The sequence below is a fragment of the Borostomias antarcticus genome (genome assembly GCF_949987555.1).
Source record: "Borostomias antarcticus genome assembly, chromosome: 5".
Lineage (NCBI taxonomy): Eukaryota > Metazoa > Chordata > Actinopteri > Stomiiformes > Stomiidae > Borostomias > Borostomias antarcticus.
In genome coordinates, this window is record NC_140238.1 from 17,685,158 (window position 1) to 17,699,766 (window position 14,609).

General features: G+C 51.8%; 1 protein-coding gene across 1 annotated transcript in view; it reads right to left on the bottom strand.

Moving 5' to 3' along the window:
- Positions 1-1,328: 1,328 nt before the first annotated feature.
- dync1h1 (dynein, cytoplasmic 1, heavy chain 1) overlaps positions 1,329-14,609 on the bottom strand; it is a 51,605-nt gene continuing 38,324 nt past the window's right edge. The window contains exons 52-77 of the mRNA XM_084438189.1: positions 14,233-14,350; positions 13,469-13,684; positions 13,056-13,268; positions 12,661-12,788; positions 12,004-12,157; positions 11,708-11,854; positions 11,250-11,400; positions 10,052-10,305; positions 9,372-9,506; positions 9,125-9,219; positions 8,815-8,989; positions 8,550-8,625; positions 8,182-8,342; positions 7,906-8,017; positions 7,750-7,810; positions 7,372-7,495; positions 6,887-7,000; positions 6,543-6,713; positions 6,167-6,384; positions 5,788-5,891; positions 4,534-4,742; positions 4,161-4,314; positions 3,897-4,039; positions 3,242-3,410; positions 2,340-2,464; positions 1,329-1,827 (exon numbers count right to left, since the gene is read on the bottom strand). Of these exons, the coding sequence (XP_084294315.1) occupies positions 1,699-1,827; positions 2,340-2,464; positions 3,242-3,410; positions 3,897-4,039; positions 4,161-4,314; positions 4,534-4,742; positions 5,788-5,891; positions 6,167-6,384; positions 6,543-6,713; positions 6,887-7,000; positions 7,372-7,495; positions 7,750-7,810; positions 7,906-8,017; positions 8,182-8,342; positions 8,550-8,625; positions 8,815-8,989; positions 9,125-9,219; positions 9,372-9,506; positions 10,052-10,305; positions 11,250-11,400; positions 11,708-11,854; positions 12,004-12,157; positions 12,661-12,788; positions 13,056-13,268; positions 13,469-13,684; positions 14,233-14,350 (3,856 nt within the window). The 3' untranslated portion in view covers positions 1,329-1,698. The remainder of the gene's footprint in view (positions 1,828-2,339; positions 2,465-3,241; positions 3,411-3,896; positions 4,040-4,160; positions 4,315-4,533; positions 4,743-5,787; positions 5,892-6,166; positions 6,385-6,542; positions 6,714-6,886; positions 7,001-7,371; positions 7,496-7,749; positions 7,811-7,905; positions 8,018-8,181; positions 8,343-8,549; positions 8,626-8,814; positions 8,990-9,124; positions 9,220-9,371; positions 9,507-10,051; positions 10,306-11,249; positions 11,401-11,707; positions 11,855-12,003; positions 12,158-12,660; positions 12,789-13,055; positions 13,269-13,468; positions 13,685-14,232; positions 14,351-14,609) is intronic.

Consider the following 14,609-nt stretch of genomic DNA (forward strand, 5'->3'; position numbering starts at 1 on the left):
TCCGGACCGCATACTAGATCCGGGGACTCTGGGATGCACACAACACCCTCCCCCTTCAGCCCTGTGGAAGGAACCCCTCTATACCTTCCAGAGAGTTCCTCTGAGAACTCTCCCAGCAGCCCCTTCCCTCCCAGGTGTGTGTCCAAGAGGAAGCTTGGGCTGGTGGTTGCGGCGGGAGGAGACGGGGGGACAAGGAAAAGGCTGTGTGTCACCAGGAAGGAGGCTGGAGGAGAGTCCCCCCTGGAGGTGAGTTTGAGCTGGGCCTGTATTCATCAGATGTCTTCAGAGTAGGGAAGCTGGATCTGGGATCAAGTGCCTGCCTGTGTGCGCAAATTCAGTTTGAAAAGGCACAGCTCAGCCTAGATCAGCACTACTACCCTGAGACGGGTTTAAATTCTCTAAAATGCATCCATCCTTCCTTCCCTCCTTAGGTAATCTCAGATCTAACATGATTGGATGGGTGAAAGCATGTGATCCTCTCTACAGCTGTCACCAATCCAGTCATGCCACATCATATATTTTCCCAGGAAGAAGGAATGTTGCCTTTTCTAACAGGGCCTCTATATAGAAGCCTGGGAGCGAACAGAGAGCTTATGGACCAGCAGGGTTCAGAACCAGGTATTTGCACATGTACTGTAACACCACCCCCTTCTTAGGGAAACTAGCGAGTCTTCTAGTCGACAACTTCACTGATGCACTTTACTTCTACCTCAACATTTAAGCAGCTCTCTCAAATGCATTTAGTAAAGAATATTACACATGTAATATTACAAATATAAGATATTTTTTTGTTGATGAATTGTATTCGTTTTGGGATGAGAAATTTCGGGCAGTAAGTTCTATTGTATTGTTACTGTATGCCCATACATCATGCACTTTGTGAGAACCAGTCTTGTAAGACTGTGATATGAAATAATAAACACTTGTTCTATAAAAAAAAGTTTTGTTCCATGTCATTGGGTGTACTGCACTGTGATTATAGTCCAACAGGTAGACTATGAAATTACATCGCAGCCAGAATTAGACCCTCTATGCCACCAGGGATGTAGGAGGCTGATATCCCTCTGCTCGCATGTTGTCAGAATACTGTGTTACAGTATACAATCTGTAACTAGTCACACATGAGACTTGTCGCCACACTCTTTGGGACTGGTGCCATTTACCTTCAAGATCTCATTCCACCTGTCCCATAGTGAACATTAAGGTTTGTTGCAGGCAAAACACTTTCAGCATGATCAGGTCTTGCACACTACAGCCAAGAGACAAACAAGCATTTGAGTCATGTATTTTATTATCATTCAGTTCATTTCATGCACTTTGCTATTCCATCTTAACATACAGATTCCTTCATGAAAACCCCTTTCTCATCACTTCCCCCTTCACAGACTACATTCTCAGACCTTCTCCCTTCACAGACTTCATTCTCAGACCTTCTCCCTTCACAGACTACATTCTCAGACCTTCTAGAACTTTTCCTAAAACTATCAATGGATACATAATTGATTAACTTAGTTAAATGACTCCACTAAACTACCATTCAGATTTAAGAAATTGGCCTAATGGTCTCAGATTAGGACTACACTACAGTATGTTTCATAAGTAGACTACACTACATAAAAAGTAATTAATGAACAATAGATTTTATTAGTGGATTAAAATGGACTCTCCAGTTTTAGGGAATGAGAATGTGTGCTGTGTTTACTCATTGCAGAGCACAGCCACCCCACGCTCATAGAAGTTGTGGGGATCCTCTTTGGTGGCGATGTCAAAGTCCACTGTGAAGATCAGGTCGGCTCTGGTGAAGTTAAGGTAGACCGGTAGAGTCACCTGGAAAAGAAACACATGATGAGGAAATGCTGGTTTGTACCGTTACAACACAGTCATTTAGCAGACTTACCCTAAGAGACAATAATTGCATGTTTAATGTTGGTAGTGTACTACTACTACTCGCCAGAAAGTACATCTTACTCTAAACAAGTGACTAAGAGCGTAATCTAGTGCTAAAGCCAAGTGCATGAGTAGCAAAATATGCAAAACATCCATTTATTGCCACATTCTAATTGTTTCATTCTCATGTCTAGAGACGTAAAACAGCCCAGTCTCCACGGCCATTCAGGCTACACAGGGTATACAGGCCTGCATTAAGTACTGTACTGTATTAAGTATTGTGTAGTACTTAAGCTACAGGCATGCTGGTATTGCTTAGCAAAGGCTACACAAGCGAAACTTGAACGAAAGGCAGTAACTAATTTCATTTGTAGAGCGCTTTTCAAGACACTCAAAAAGATGCTTCCGGTCAAATACGACTGACGGAGAGAGGCTGCTAGTTGCGGTCGTACCATGTGCCTCTTCTCAGCGCTGGACTGTTTGATCCAGCGAAGCTGCGTGAGGGGCAGCTCGGTGGAGATGGACGTGGACAGAGACAGCTTGTTGTTGGCGCAGGTGGCTCCCTGCAGCTTCAAACCTGGAGGAGAAGCAGGAGAACCACGTTCAGGACAGATCAACTAACTGCACACTGAAGACTGACAACTAATGGTAAATGGACTGCACTTATATAGCGCTTTTCCACCTTAGCGGCACTCAAAGCGCTTTACAATGGCCTCTCATTCACCCATTCACACACACATTCACACACCAATGACGGTAGCTGCCTTGCAAGTTGCTAACCTGCTCATTGGGAGCAATTTGGGGTTAGGCGTCTTGCTCAAGGACACTTCGACATGTGTCCCTCTCTCACTCTGAAATGTAATTTAATGCAATGTATTGCTTTATAAATGTTCTTAGCCGGTAGACAAACATACTCCTGGAGCTTGCTCGATCGCCTTGTTGAGAGGGGTCAGGGAAGAATTTTTACAGCTCACTTATCTGGCCCCCGGGTGATTACTGTTTTTTTGCTTCCCTCTGGAATATGTAGAGAGTGGGTCGTATGCCCACCTCCCTTGTTCTCTGTAAAGCGCATTGTGTTGCCTCTGGGTATGAAATGCGCTATACAAATAAAGCTTTGATTGATTGATTGATTGACAGTCGGAGCTGGGATTCGAACCACTGACCCTTCGATCATTGAACGACCCGCTCTACCAACTGAGCTACAGCCGCCCCACTAATGAACACACAACGTGTCTAAAAATGAAAGGGGCAACACATCCACCGTCAGTCTAAAACTACCAGTACAGTGACTCGGGCTCTCGTCTGCCCTCTGCTACAAACAGCCTGATGATGATGATGATGAAAGTGAGCTGACCTTTGATGCCGAAGCTGCAGGCGTCGAGGGCGGCCCCCTGGGCAACGGTGACGTTGACCTCCAGACAGAGCTCCTCCAGAGACCAGCTGTTGGCCTGCGCAACGTACTGGCGGGTGGCTGTGATGTAGGCCTCCGGTACAAACAGAGCGCCCAGACACACATGGATGTTCTGAGGAGGGAGAGGAGGAGGTCAGGACAGAACACACACACGTGTCTGAGGTGGGCGTAACTGTGGTGGTATGTGTGTGCGTGCGTGTGTATTGGCAGTCTTGGCTACAGGTGCCAACTCATCGTGCTGATCTGGCAGCCTTGGACATAATACTCAGGATGGGGATTGTGAATGCAATTTGTGGATTTAAAAGTGCAATGTGCAGAGTGTAGTGGCATCTAGTAGCAGAAACTTGGCAGAAATGGAATATAATATTCATACGTATGTTTTAATTAGTGTACAATTCCATGACAACAAGAATTGTGTTTTTGTTACCTTAAAATGAGCCCTTATATCTAGATTGGGAGCGGGTCCTTCCACGGAGGACACAGTGTTGCACCATGAGTTGGTTGCAATCTGCAACCTCACCACTAGATGCTGCCTAAAATCACACATTGCACCTTTAAATAAAGCATTTAAAATGCACGTGTACACAGTGCAGTGTACCTTGAGCTCCTTGGCGCCCCCGCTGGCGGCTCCCTGGGAGATCTGCTGCAGCTGCTTGATCCTCTCACTAAAGTCCGCCACCCACTGGATCACCGTCAGGGAGGCGGGAACCGTGTAGCGGCACCAGCTGCGAGGCAAGATGCCTGGACGTGGACACGGGTGTTTAGGATCACAAGATACAGAGGACATGAGTGTTTGCAGTTGTACTGTATTAGGGTGTATTGAGCTTGATGGCAAATCTCGTGTGTGTATGTGTGTGTGCACCTTTGACCAGGTCGTTGATGAGGGTGCGCAGGTCGTTGGTCTGCTTCTTCTTGCCCTCGCACACCAGAACCACGTCACTCAGATCCTGCCTCACGTCCTGCAGCATGCGGCCGCCCATCTTCACCTCGCGCTCGAAGAAGCGGAACAGGGGGTCCTGGAGAGGAGGGGCGTTAAGATCTTCATCTACACCGGTCCGCTCAAGTCCTTATCTGGTATGTGTGTGTGTGTGTGTGTGTGTGTCGAATAGCGTAGATACCCTGAAACCTTCCACCAGATGCCCCGGGTCTATAGGACGGATGTGTACCTACAGTACCACCGTCTGCCTGACCTCTGACCCCTGAATGCCCCCTCCACCCCCCCACCCCCCCGGTACCTTGATGTTGTCGACGGTGCGCTTGAGCGGGTTGACTGTCTGGGGGATGAGCTGCAGCCAGTTACTGGCGGTGGTGCGCAGCGTCCTCATCCAGGCGGGCTGGGTGTCCGAGGTCGACGCCGTCCGCTGCTTCTTCTCCGTCTCGTAGGCCAGGTCGTCCTCATCCTCCAGCATCTGCATTTTCAGCATCTTACCCATCATGTCGGTACCTGAGGCGGCCAGCAGGAGGGGGGCGGGGATGGCCGGGCGCGCGGGGGAGACAGCCAGGCGTGGGGGAGGAGGCGAGGAGGAGGAGGGGGGGACACTCCCGTGGTGGGGGGAGGGAGGAAGAAGAAATTAATGGTGGACCAGGTACGCAGCGTTGGGTTGCCTCAGAAAGTGTCGATATCTTAAGAAAGGTTGTTGTGTGACAGACTCTGGAGGGATCATTGACAAAAAACAGAACAGGAGATCATGCAGATTTGTTCTGGAGGGACAGGTGAGGAGGAGGGTTCCAGAGGAAGGGAAGGATGGAGGGAGGAGGAGGAGGAGAGCTGGCTGGGTGGAACTGAAAAGTGGTTGTGCAGCCAGCATATCTATCAGGGGACATATTGTGCATCAGGGATGATGACCAGGGGATGAGGTGTATCTATCAGGGATGAGGCCCAGGGGATGAGGTGTATCAGGGATGAGGACCAGGGGATGAGGTGTATCTATCAGGGATGAGGCCCAGGGAGGAAGCGACCTGATGGATGTGAAGAGTACAGCTGCTGGAGGGTGAGGACGCAGACGCGCCCCCCCTGACCCTGCTCTGGACAGAACCCCCCCAACCCCCTTCCCCAAGGCCTGCGGCGCTACGGCTACCACATCGCTATGGCTACCACATAGCTGACCAGAGAGCTGGGAACATGAGTTCCCGAGAGCTGCCAATACGCATACTATACTCCAGCCTCCAGGACCGCTGTGTGTCTGGACCTGACTCAACATAACGCGTCTCAGACCACAGAGCTGCAGGAGTGGAGGAGCTCTGCCCAGAGCTAGTTATCAGCCTGTCAACCCTGTATGAGAGAGCCTGGGGAGATGAGATCTGTTAGAGCTGGAACACACGCACACACCAACGGAGCAATGAGAGCCAATGAGAGAGAGGTGGAAGAACCAAACGAGGAGGAAGTAGAAACAGGAAGTCTCCCAAGTCACGTGACTACTACAGAGGATCCCACAGATGGACACGCCCCCCAAGGCGTCGGCGAGGAGGGACGACTGGCCGAAGCGTACCCTGAGTAGTGAGCAGGACCTTCTCCGCGTTGCTAGGCAACCCCAACCAAGATGGCGTCTGGGTGTCAGGGAGCATCTCCACCCAATGCATGAACTCCTCCCTCCTGGAATGCGCACGCGCACACGCACACGCGCGCGCACACACACGCGCACACACACACACACACACACACACACACACACACACACACACACACACACACACACACACACACACACACACACACACACACACACACACACACACACACACACACACACACACACACACACACACACACACGTACGTTACTGGGATAAAACGTGGTTCAATAGCCATCAATCTCCGTCCGTCCAGGCTCTTCCCAGTCCCTCCCCTCCCCTCTGCTCGCCAACTGACCGTATCCCGTCGGGCATCTTGATGTCCTTGTGTCCGTCCACCTTCAGGGCCAGCTTGAACTCACTGTCGAAGCTTCCTGTGGTGAAGATGCGATCCAGGAAGGTGTTGAGCAGCCGCTGGTCGAACTCGTTGTCGATGCGGCCGCCGTAGATGGACTGGGCCATCAGGGTCTTCAGCGCCGCCCAGGGGATCTTGTCCGGGGAGATGTTCTGACGACCCTGGGGGGGAAGGGAGGGGGAGGGGGGGCAGTTGAAAGGTGGTACTGTGTAGAGTATTAGTGTGGACACTGGTACAGATCCCAAGTCTGTGGGTGGAGTAGGAGTAGGTGTGTGTGTGTGTGTGGGGGGGGGGCGACCGCATGCGTGTCTCAGCAGACCTTAGCCGTGTCGTCGAGCCAGGTGTCGATGGTGTCGCAGGCGGACCGCAGGTCGGACTCCCCGAACTCGTACTTCTTGGACCAGCCCAACGGGGCGTAGCGAAGACGCTCCTGGATCACGGCATGGAACCAGGCCAGCAGGAAGTAGAGACGGGCACGCTCGTTGGGCGACTAGAGGGGGAGGGAGGTGGGAGAGAGAGAAGGGAGGGAGGACAACACGGTATTGGAGAGAAGACAGATTATGCATATTGAAGTGTGTGTGAATTAGTGTGTGTATTAATAAGCGTGTAATTGAATACATGGGTGGGTGTGTGTGTGTGCGCGCGCGCGCGCGTGTCTGTTACCTTGCACATGCGGGCCACGGGGATGCTGCTGAAGGTTCGCAGCATGTTGGCCTTGACACCAGGAGGCGGCTCGAACACAAAGATACGACCGGCCCTCAGCAGGTTGACTGGTACCTGGAGGAGGAGGAGAGACCGTCAGCCCACAGGCCGGAGGGAGAGGAGGGAGGAGGGAGAAGGGAGAGAGGAGGAAGAGAGACCGTCAGCCCACAGGCCGGAGGGAGAGGAGGGAGGAGGGAGAGAGGAGGAAGAGAGACCGTCAGCCCACAGGCCGGAGGGAGAGGAGGGAGGAGGGAGAAGGGAGAGAGGAGGAAGAGAGACCGTCAGCCCACAGGCCGGAGGGAGAGGAGGGAGGGGGGAGGAGGGAGAGAGGAGGAGGAGACACCGTCAGCCCACAGGCCAGAGGGAGAGGAGGGAGGGGGGAGGAGGGAGAGAGGAGGAGGAGACACCGTCAGCCCACAGGCCAGAGGGAGAGGAGGGAGACAGACCTTGGGGTTGATCTCCATGGTGAGGAAGAGGCGGAAGCTGGCGTGAGGCTGCATGGAGTGGAGCTTCTTCTCCAGTTGCATCAGCCAGCCGGGGGCCAGATGGACGTTCTCCAGCATCACCCACCTGCAGGATGACGACACACGACACACATGGTCTGTCCTTGGTCTGTCAAGGCTGTTCTGGTCTGTTCTAGCCTGCCCTAGTTGGTCCACCGGTCTGTCCTAGCCTGCCGTGGCCTGCCCAAGTCTTCTCCAACTGACCTAGCCTGTCTTGGGCTGTTCTTGTCCATCATAGTCTGTTGTACTCAGCTCTGTACTGGCCTATTGTAGCCTGTCCTGGTCTGTTCTAACTGCGTCCTGGTCATCAGTAGCACCCACCTTCCAGACTTGACTGCAGTGTTGATGTCTCTGTCTGCCTTGTTGAAACCCTCAGCAGAACCTGGAAGGGGAGAGAGAAAGAGAGAGAGAACATGTTTACAACGCCATCATCTCTCTCATACTGGAACAGAATGTGTGTGTGTGTGTTCTCCTTACCAATGGAGATGGAGGTGATGTGTTTGTTCTGCTCGGCCGCCAGGTCTCTGACCAGGCCGCTGGCGTCGTAGCCGGGCACGGAGCACATCAGCACTGGGGTACTGGGCTTCACCTGGAGACAGAGAGAGGGGCGGGAGAGTGAGAGAGAGAGAGAGAGAGAGAGAGAGGTCAGAGAGATACTCAACAGTGAGACAGGACCAGCAAGAAATCTGTGAGGAGCAGCAGGGCGATTCTAGTTTAGCCATCGTACACCGACAGGGTGAAGTGCAGCTGTACCTCGCTGTCCACAATGTTGGCCAGGTCCAGCGGCTGATCGATGATGGCCATGAAGCTTTCCCCCAGCACCTTGGACACGAAGATGTGGGACATGGCGAGCAGGCGGTCGAGACGGAAGGCCTGGATGAGCAGCAGCTGGTGCACCGCCTGACCAATGGGAGCTGAGCAGGAAGTAGGAGGGAGGAGCCAGCAGTTGAGGTTAGAGGTCACATCTCTGCCTGATGCCTGTCTGAGCATCTAGGCTAAGGAACTGCTGAGTGTGTGTGTGTGTGTGTCTGTGTGCGTAAAAGGACGTCATCTTCATTTCTCTCATACATACTGGTACATGGTGTGTGTGTGTGTGCGTGTGTGTGATGGCGGAGACTTACTAGACTGTTTCTCCTCGGTCCACAGGTACGGTACAGACAGCTCTGGTGAGTTGCTCTCGATCCACATGAAGAATTGCTGCATTCAAGGGAAAGTCAGTCAACCCAGTGAGACACTCTCTCATGGTTCCACCATGTCTCTCTCTCCATCCATCCATCCATCCATCCATCCATCCATCCATCCGAAAGCAAGGCTTTCATGCATCTATCCATCCTTCACTCTTATCCTCCCTCTCTCCTTCCATCCATCCCTCCCCTCCCTCCGTACCTCGTCGGCCTGGACCTTGTCCACCAGGTCCTTGAAGGCGGGCAGGCGTCCAAGGCGGATCATGGCCTCGCTCTGCTCCGTGGTCAGCCCCTTCACCTTGGGCACCGCGGTCCCTGCCAAGACGATCTCCTTCCCTCTCAGGAAGTGCTGGAACTCGGTGTCGTACGACGGTTCGCTGGGAGAGAGAGAGAGGATGATGAATAAGAAGAAAATGATAATGCCCATTGAGGAAATTGCGTTTGTGTGAGTGTGAGGGTTAGGGTTAGTGAGAGAGATCAGTAGTGGCATTTGTTTGTTTATCTGACTGTACCTGGTTATGCCCTTGAGGTTGATCCTGGCCAGCAGCATTGCAAAGGTGATGTGGTCCTGATGAAGCATGCCTCGAGCCACCCTGTTAAAGGCCCCCTACACATGTGCGCACACACACACGCGCACACACACACACACGCACGATTGGCATTATTGATTTAATTTTACTGGACCTACAGAACCAGAATGTTGTTCTGTGGAAGATAGCATTGGAGAAGTGTGTGAGTGGTTTTGAGTGTGTGTGTTACCTGGAAGAGGTCCCTGGTGATGTGTGTGAGGCGCTGTGTGTGGTCGCTGAGGCCTTTCAGGTTGCTGTTCTCATACAGGACCGTGTGGTAGATGTCCAGGAAGAAGTGCAGGGAGTACTGGTACAGGAAGTGCATCTGCAGGACAGGAAGTCAGGAGTTCAGAGGTCAGGTGACAACTACAGGTTGAGAAAAGGGAAAGGTGTGTGTGTGTGTGAGAGTGTGTATGTGAGTTAGAAAGAGTGTGTGTAAGTTTGTCTCAGTATGTGTGTGTGTGTGTGCATTGTGCATCTGTATGTACAGTATGCGTGCATCTGTGTATGGAGTGCGTGTCTGTGTGTGCGTTCACGTGTGTGTGTAGAAGCATGTATATGTGTGTGTGTAGAAGCATGTATGTGTGTGTGTGTGTAGAAGCATGTATGTGTGTGTGTGTGTAGAAGCATGTATGTGTGTGTGTGTGTAGAAGCATGTGTGTGTGTGTGTGTAGAAGCATGTATATGTGTGTGTAGAAGCATGTATGTGTGTGTAGAAGCATGTATGTGTGTGTGTAGAAGCATGTATATGTGTGTGTAGAAGCATGTGCGTGTGTAGAAGCATGCATGTGTGTGTAGAAGCATGCATGTGTGTGTGTAGAAGCATGTATATGCGTGTGTGTAGAAGCATGTGTGTGTGTGTGTGTGTACCTGGTTGAGTGCCTCCATGGTGAAGTAGATGCTACTGCAGGCAGAGGAGAGGGAGAGGTACTGCTGAGAAACCGCCTCCACCTCCGCCATGATGATGTCAGTCTCCTCCACCTTCCTTGTCACCTCGGCCGCCTCCTTCTTCAGATTCTCCAGCGTGGTGATGATGGTGTCGTCGTCTAGGATACGACCCTTGACCTCGTTGAGGGCCTGCAGGAGGGACTTCTCCAGCTGGCGCAGGCGGAGCTGGAACTCACCTAGTGGAGGGGGCAGGAGAAGTAAAGAACTAAACTTTGGGGACAATGTTGAACCAGGAGCAACAAGCATAATAGAAATGTAAGAGCACCTAATAGGCTAGTGTTATCATAGCCGCTTGAATGAGAAATGTAGAGATTCTGGCTTGGAATCTGATCCTATTGTTAATCTTTGTAAGAACTTTCCATTCTCTCTCCAGATAAATTATCAAGAACACAACAACATAGATCATTCACAGACTCCTTCTCTGTAATCAATGTGTGTCCCTTACCACAACTCTATAAAACCAGGGAATTTCCTTAGGCTAACCTCGGACCCAAACAAGATTGACTTAGTTTTCAGTGTATACAACCACATTTTGTCTTTGTGGGAAACCATCAGGGCAGCACGGTGGCTCAGTGGTTAGCACTGTCGCCTCACAGCAAGAAGGTCCTGGGTTCGAATCCTGGTCGTTCCAGGTCCTTTCTGTGTGGAGTTTGCATGTTCTCCCTGTGCCTGCGTGGGTTCCCTCCGGGTACTCCGGCTTCCCCCACCATCATAAAGACATGCAATGTATGAATGTGAATGAATGTTGGTGGTGGTTGGAGGGGCCGTAGGCACTGATAGGGGCCGTAGGCGCAGTCTGCCCCAGGGCAGCTGTGGCTACAGATGTAGCTTACCACCACCGGTATGACTGTGTCTGAATGAATACTGGGCTCTGTAAAGCGCTCTGGGTATCATGAAGGGCGCTATATAAATCCAACTTGATTGACCAGCGTACAGGAAGAGATTACATGGACAAGCTGATCTAAGGTCATTTATGGAAAGAAGGAAGAAGAGTGGATCCAGAACACTCCCCTGTGGGACACCACAATCCACGCCCCCAGAAACATGGCTTCTGTCTCACCCTGCAGCTTGAGCAGAGAGAATGACTGAATGTTTCTTAGTGTGTGTCTCTCTCTCTCACCCTGCAGCTTGAGCAGATCGGAGCGTTTCTCGTCCACGTCGGGCCGCTCGGCCTTCAGCACCTCGTTGAGACACTGGCTCTGCAGGCTGGAACGGGTCACGGTGAAGTTGACGAAGGTCACGCGAGAACACAGGTCTGGAGGGAACTCCACCTGGACCGCAATCAAGAGTTAGGACTAATACCACTACCACCACCACCATCATCATCATCATCATCATCATCATGCCTCTATGGGATCATCTTCAGATGGGTTTTCTCATCCGGGTTGAGGCACAACAGGGCGAGCGCAAAATCTTATGGCATTTAAACGTTTTCTGACTCGCTACTGTTGAAGGACGGCCAGCACAACACAGAGTTACCATGACTACTGCTTGACTGACATATACAACACCAGGATGAGTTAGGTCGGCATTGCAAGTGCTCAACTGTGGGGATCTCGTAACTAAGGAAGGGCTCACCGAGGGATCTCGTGTGGACAGGAAAATTACGAAGGAAGGCGACAGGTCGATGTCCTGGTCGCCCAAGGTGATGAGGACTCGTCCACCGGTCCTGCGCACCTCTCTGTTGAGGACGGGGTTGAGGATGGGGTCGTAGCTTTCCACGTCCTGTCGGGGGTGGGGGTAGAGAAGAGATTCAGGAAAATATAACGTGCACATCGAACTTACATGGGATGGAATCAGATGCATAGATCAGATCTTTTTCTGGTTTACTTTCTGAAGCACAGGGGCTTTTCCAGGTCAAAGGTCAGGGTTACCTGGACCAGCAGGGGGTTGCCGAAGCGCAGGGCGCTCTCCAGGTTCTTGCGGAAGGCGTCGTCCAGGAAGCTGGTCCTGGTGATCTTCCTGTCCTTGTACTCGTTCATGATAAACTCTGTGGCCTGGCCAGACGGGTCGATGATCAGGGGATATCTGGGGGGGGGGTTAGAAACTGCCATTATCACCTGCTCTACACACATCTGGGCTGAGCCGGGTTGAGTTGCGTTAAAGGAGAATGCTTGTTTTTGACAACCTGGACCTTATTTACGGCATATTATAAGACGTTTGACTCACAGAGATAACTTTGGTGTAATTCGGAGGCCTGTAGAAGAAATGTAAAATCCAGCGCGAGCCAAGTATATCCAGTATAGCCAAGTATATCCGCCGCCATTACATGTATATACTTGGCTCGCGCTGGATTTTCAATTTCTTCTACAGGCCTCCAAATTACACCAAAGTGATCTCGGTGAGTCAAACGTCTTATAATATGCCGTAAATAAGGTCCAGGTTGTCAAAAACAAGCATTCTCCTTTAACGCAACTCAACCTTCGGAGGGACCGCTCTAGAACAAACGTTTCCCTGAGAGGAGAGCGCCATACACGGGGGGCGTCACAGTGTCCAGACATGCGGGGGGTCGTCACAGTGTCCAGACTGACCTGTTGAACCTCTTGAGCATGATGGCGTTCTCAGTGCAGAGGTCGTCGGCGGGGAGGGAGCTGGCCTGCCAGCGGAGACGCTCGTCCGCGTTGGACAGATACTCCGTCCTGGCAATGTCTGTACGGAACTGAGGGGAGAGCAAGAAAGAAAGAAAAAGCGAGAGAGAGAGCGAGAGAGAGAGAGAGACGGAGAGGTGAATTAGCCATGCTGGAGGAAGGAGCAGCAACTATCCAACCATGGGGGGTGGGGTAGGAGGAAGTGAGGGGAGGGGCTAGTGGGCAGGGGCTAGGGAGTAGGATGCTGGAGGCCAGGGAGCAGATTGCAGAGGGGCTGGGGGGGTCGGAGGTAGAAGGGTAGTGGGGTGGGGGGGGGGGTACAGTTTAGGGGTGCCTACCTGTATGTTGGCCTGCTGCAGGTGGTGCGACCAGGTGGTGAACAGGTTCTGTCTCATCTGCTGCTCGAAGTAGCCGGCGTAGGCGATGAAGGCGGCGGACAGCAGGCAGTCCCCGGCGATGGTGCCCATCTGGTTCTTGAAGGTTTCGCTGGTCTTCTCCCAGCGTTCCCTCTCAGCCGACAGGCTCTTCAGCAGGGCGGTACTACGGTTCACCTGAGGGAGGGGGGCGACTGGTCAGACCCTCACACACGTGGATGAAGAGAAGGATGGATGGACAGTTGATGAAAATGGATAGATGAATACTGTTGTGAAGGTTAGTTAGTGGTCTAACGGGGCTAAGGTGTGTTTGTGTTACCTTTGGCGTACACAGTGGCCAGTTCGGTCTTGCTGTGTGTGTGTGTGTGTTGCGTTACCTTGGCCTCCACGGCAGCCAGGTCAGCCTTGATGGCCTGGGCCTCGGAGATGAGCACGGCGTACTCCTCCTTGTAGCGGGCAATGGACGCCTCCAGGTCCCGGATCATCTGCTCCACCTCCTCCGCCTTCGACTTGTTGTCCTTGGCGTCGTCCTCCAGCTTCTGCAGCTCGTTGCGCAGCGGCTCCACGCGCTTCAGCATGTCAGCGTAGTTCAGCTGGGGGGACAGAGAGGGGGGGGGGGACGACAGTTGAATATTGGCGACCGACCGCCTGGCAGATACGCGGGTACACCCCGGTTTTGCTGGTACAAAGCAACGAGCAAACTCAAACTTTATGTCTCAGCGTGTATTCATTGATTATCTATATGATCTTTTTTTATTTTAAGGAAAGATCATGAAGGGAAGAGATCAATATGATGTTGTATTGATGAGTATTATGGTCTTTTGCTGAGGTATTTAACCAAAAATAGGGCCCCTTAGTGAATTGCATAAGCGATGCTAGTTGAGCAGGGCTGAAAATTAAACACCTGCCACCGGCCAAATGCAGGTAAAATTTCCAATTGGCGACTAGATTTCAGAAGGCTATCTGAAAAAATATATATACTTGGCCGGTCGATTTTTTCATCTACAGTCCCCTTGGCAGGTGACTCACCGTGAGCCAAAAAGTTAATTTTCACCCCTGTAGTTGAGGTATTTGGGGTTTGGGCGCGTTACGGCCCCAGCAGAGGGGTGAATGGAGGGTTAGGGGTTCTCCAGCCACCTACCTGGGCAATGGCCCATTTGACCATGGGTCCACAGGCCAGGGAAGCGCGGTTGACCTGCTCGTAGTTGTAGCTTGGGTTGGACATGTAGTTCTTCTTCATCTTCTCACGGATGGAGTCACTGGAGGAGGAGGGGGGGGGGGCGGGTGAGAGGTCAGCACAGGACAGCAGATGCACGTTCAGGAACTCAGAAATCGCCATGATTGATTTTCATACCCAGAGTGGGTGTGAAAAAAGAGGATACCTCTTCATGACAGGAAAAGGGATGGGGGGGGTGGCGAGAAGAGTATTTTAGATGTGATTAAGTCCAGATGGACTTTGGGTGGTGCAGACTTATGAGAGAATAATGAAATTAACGGTTTATATATAACAATTTGTTC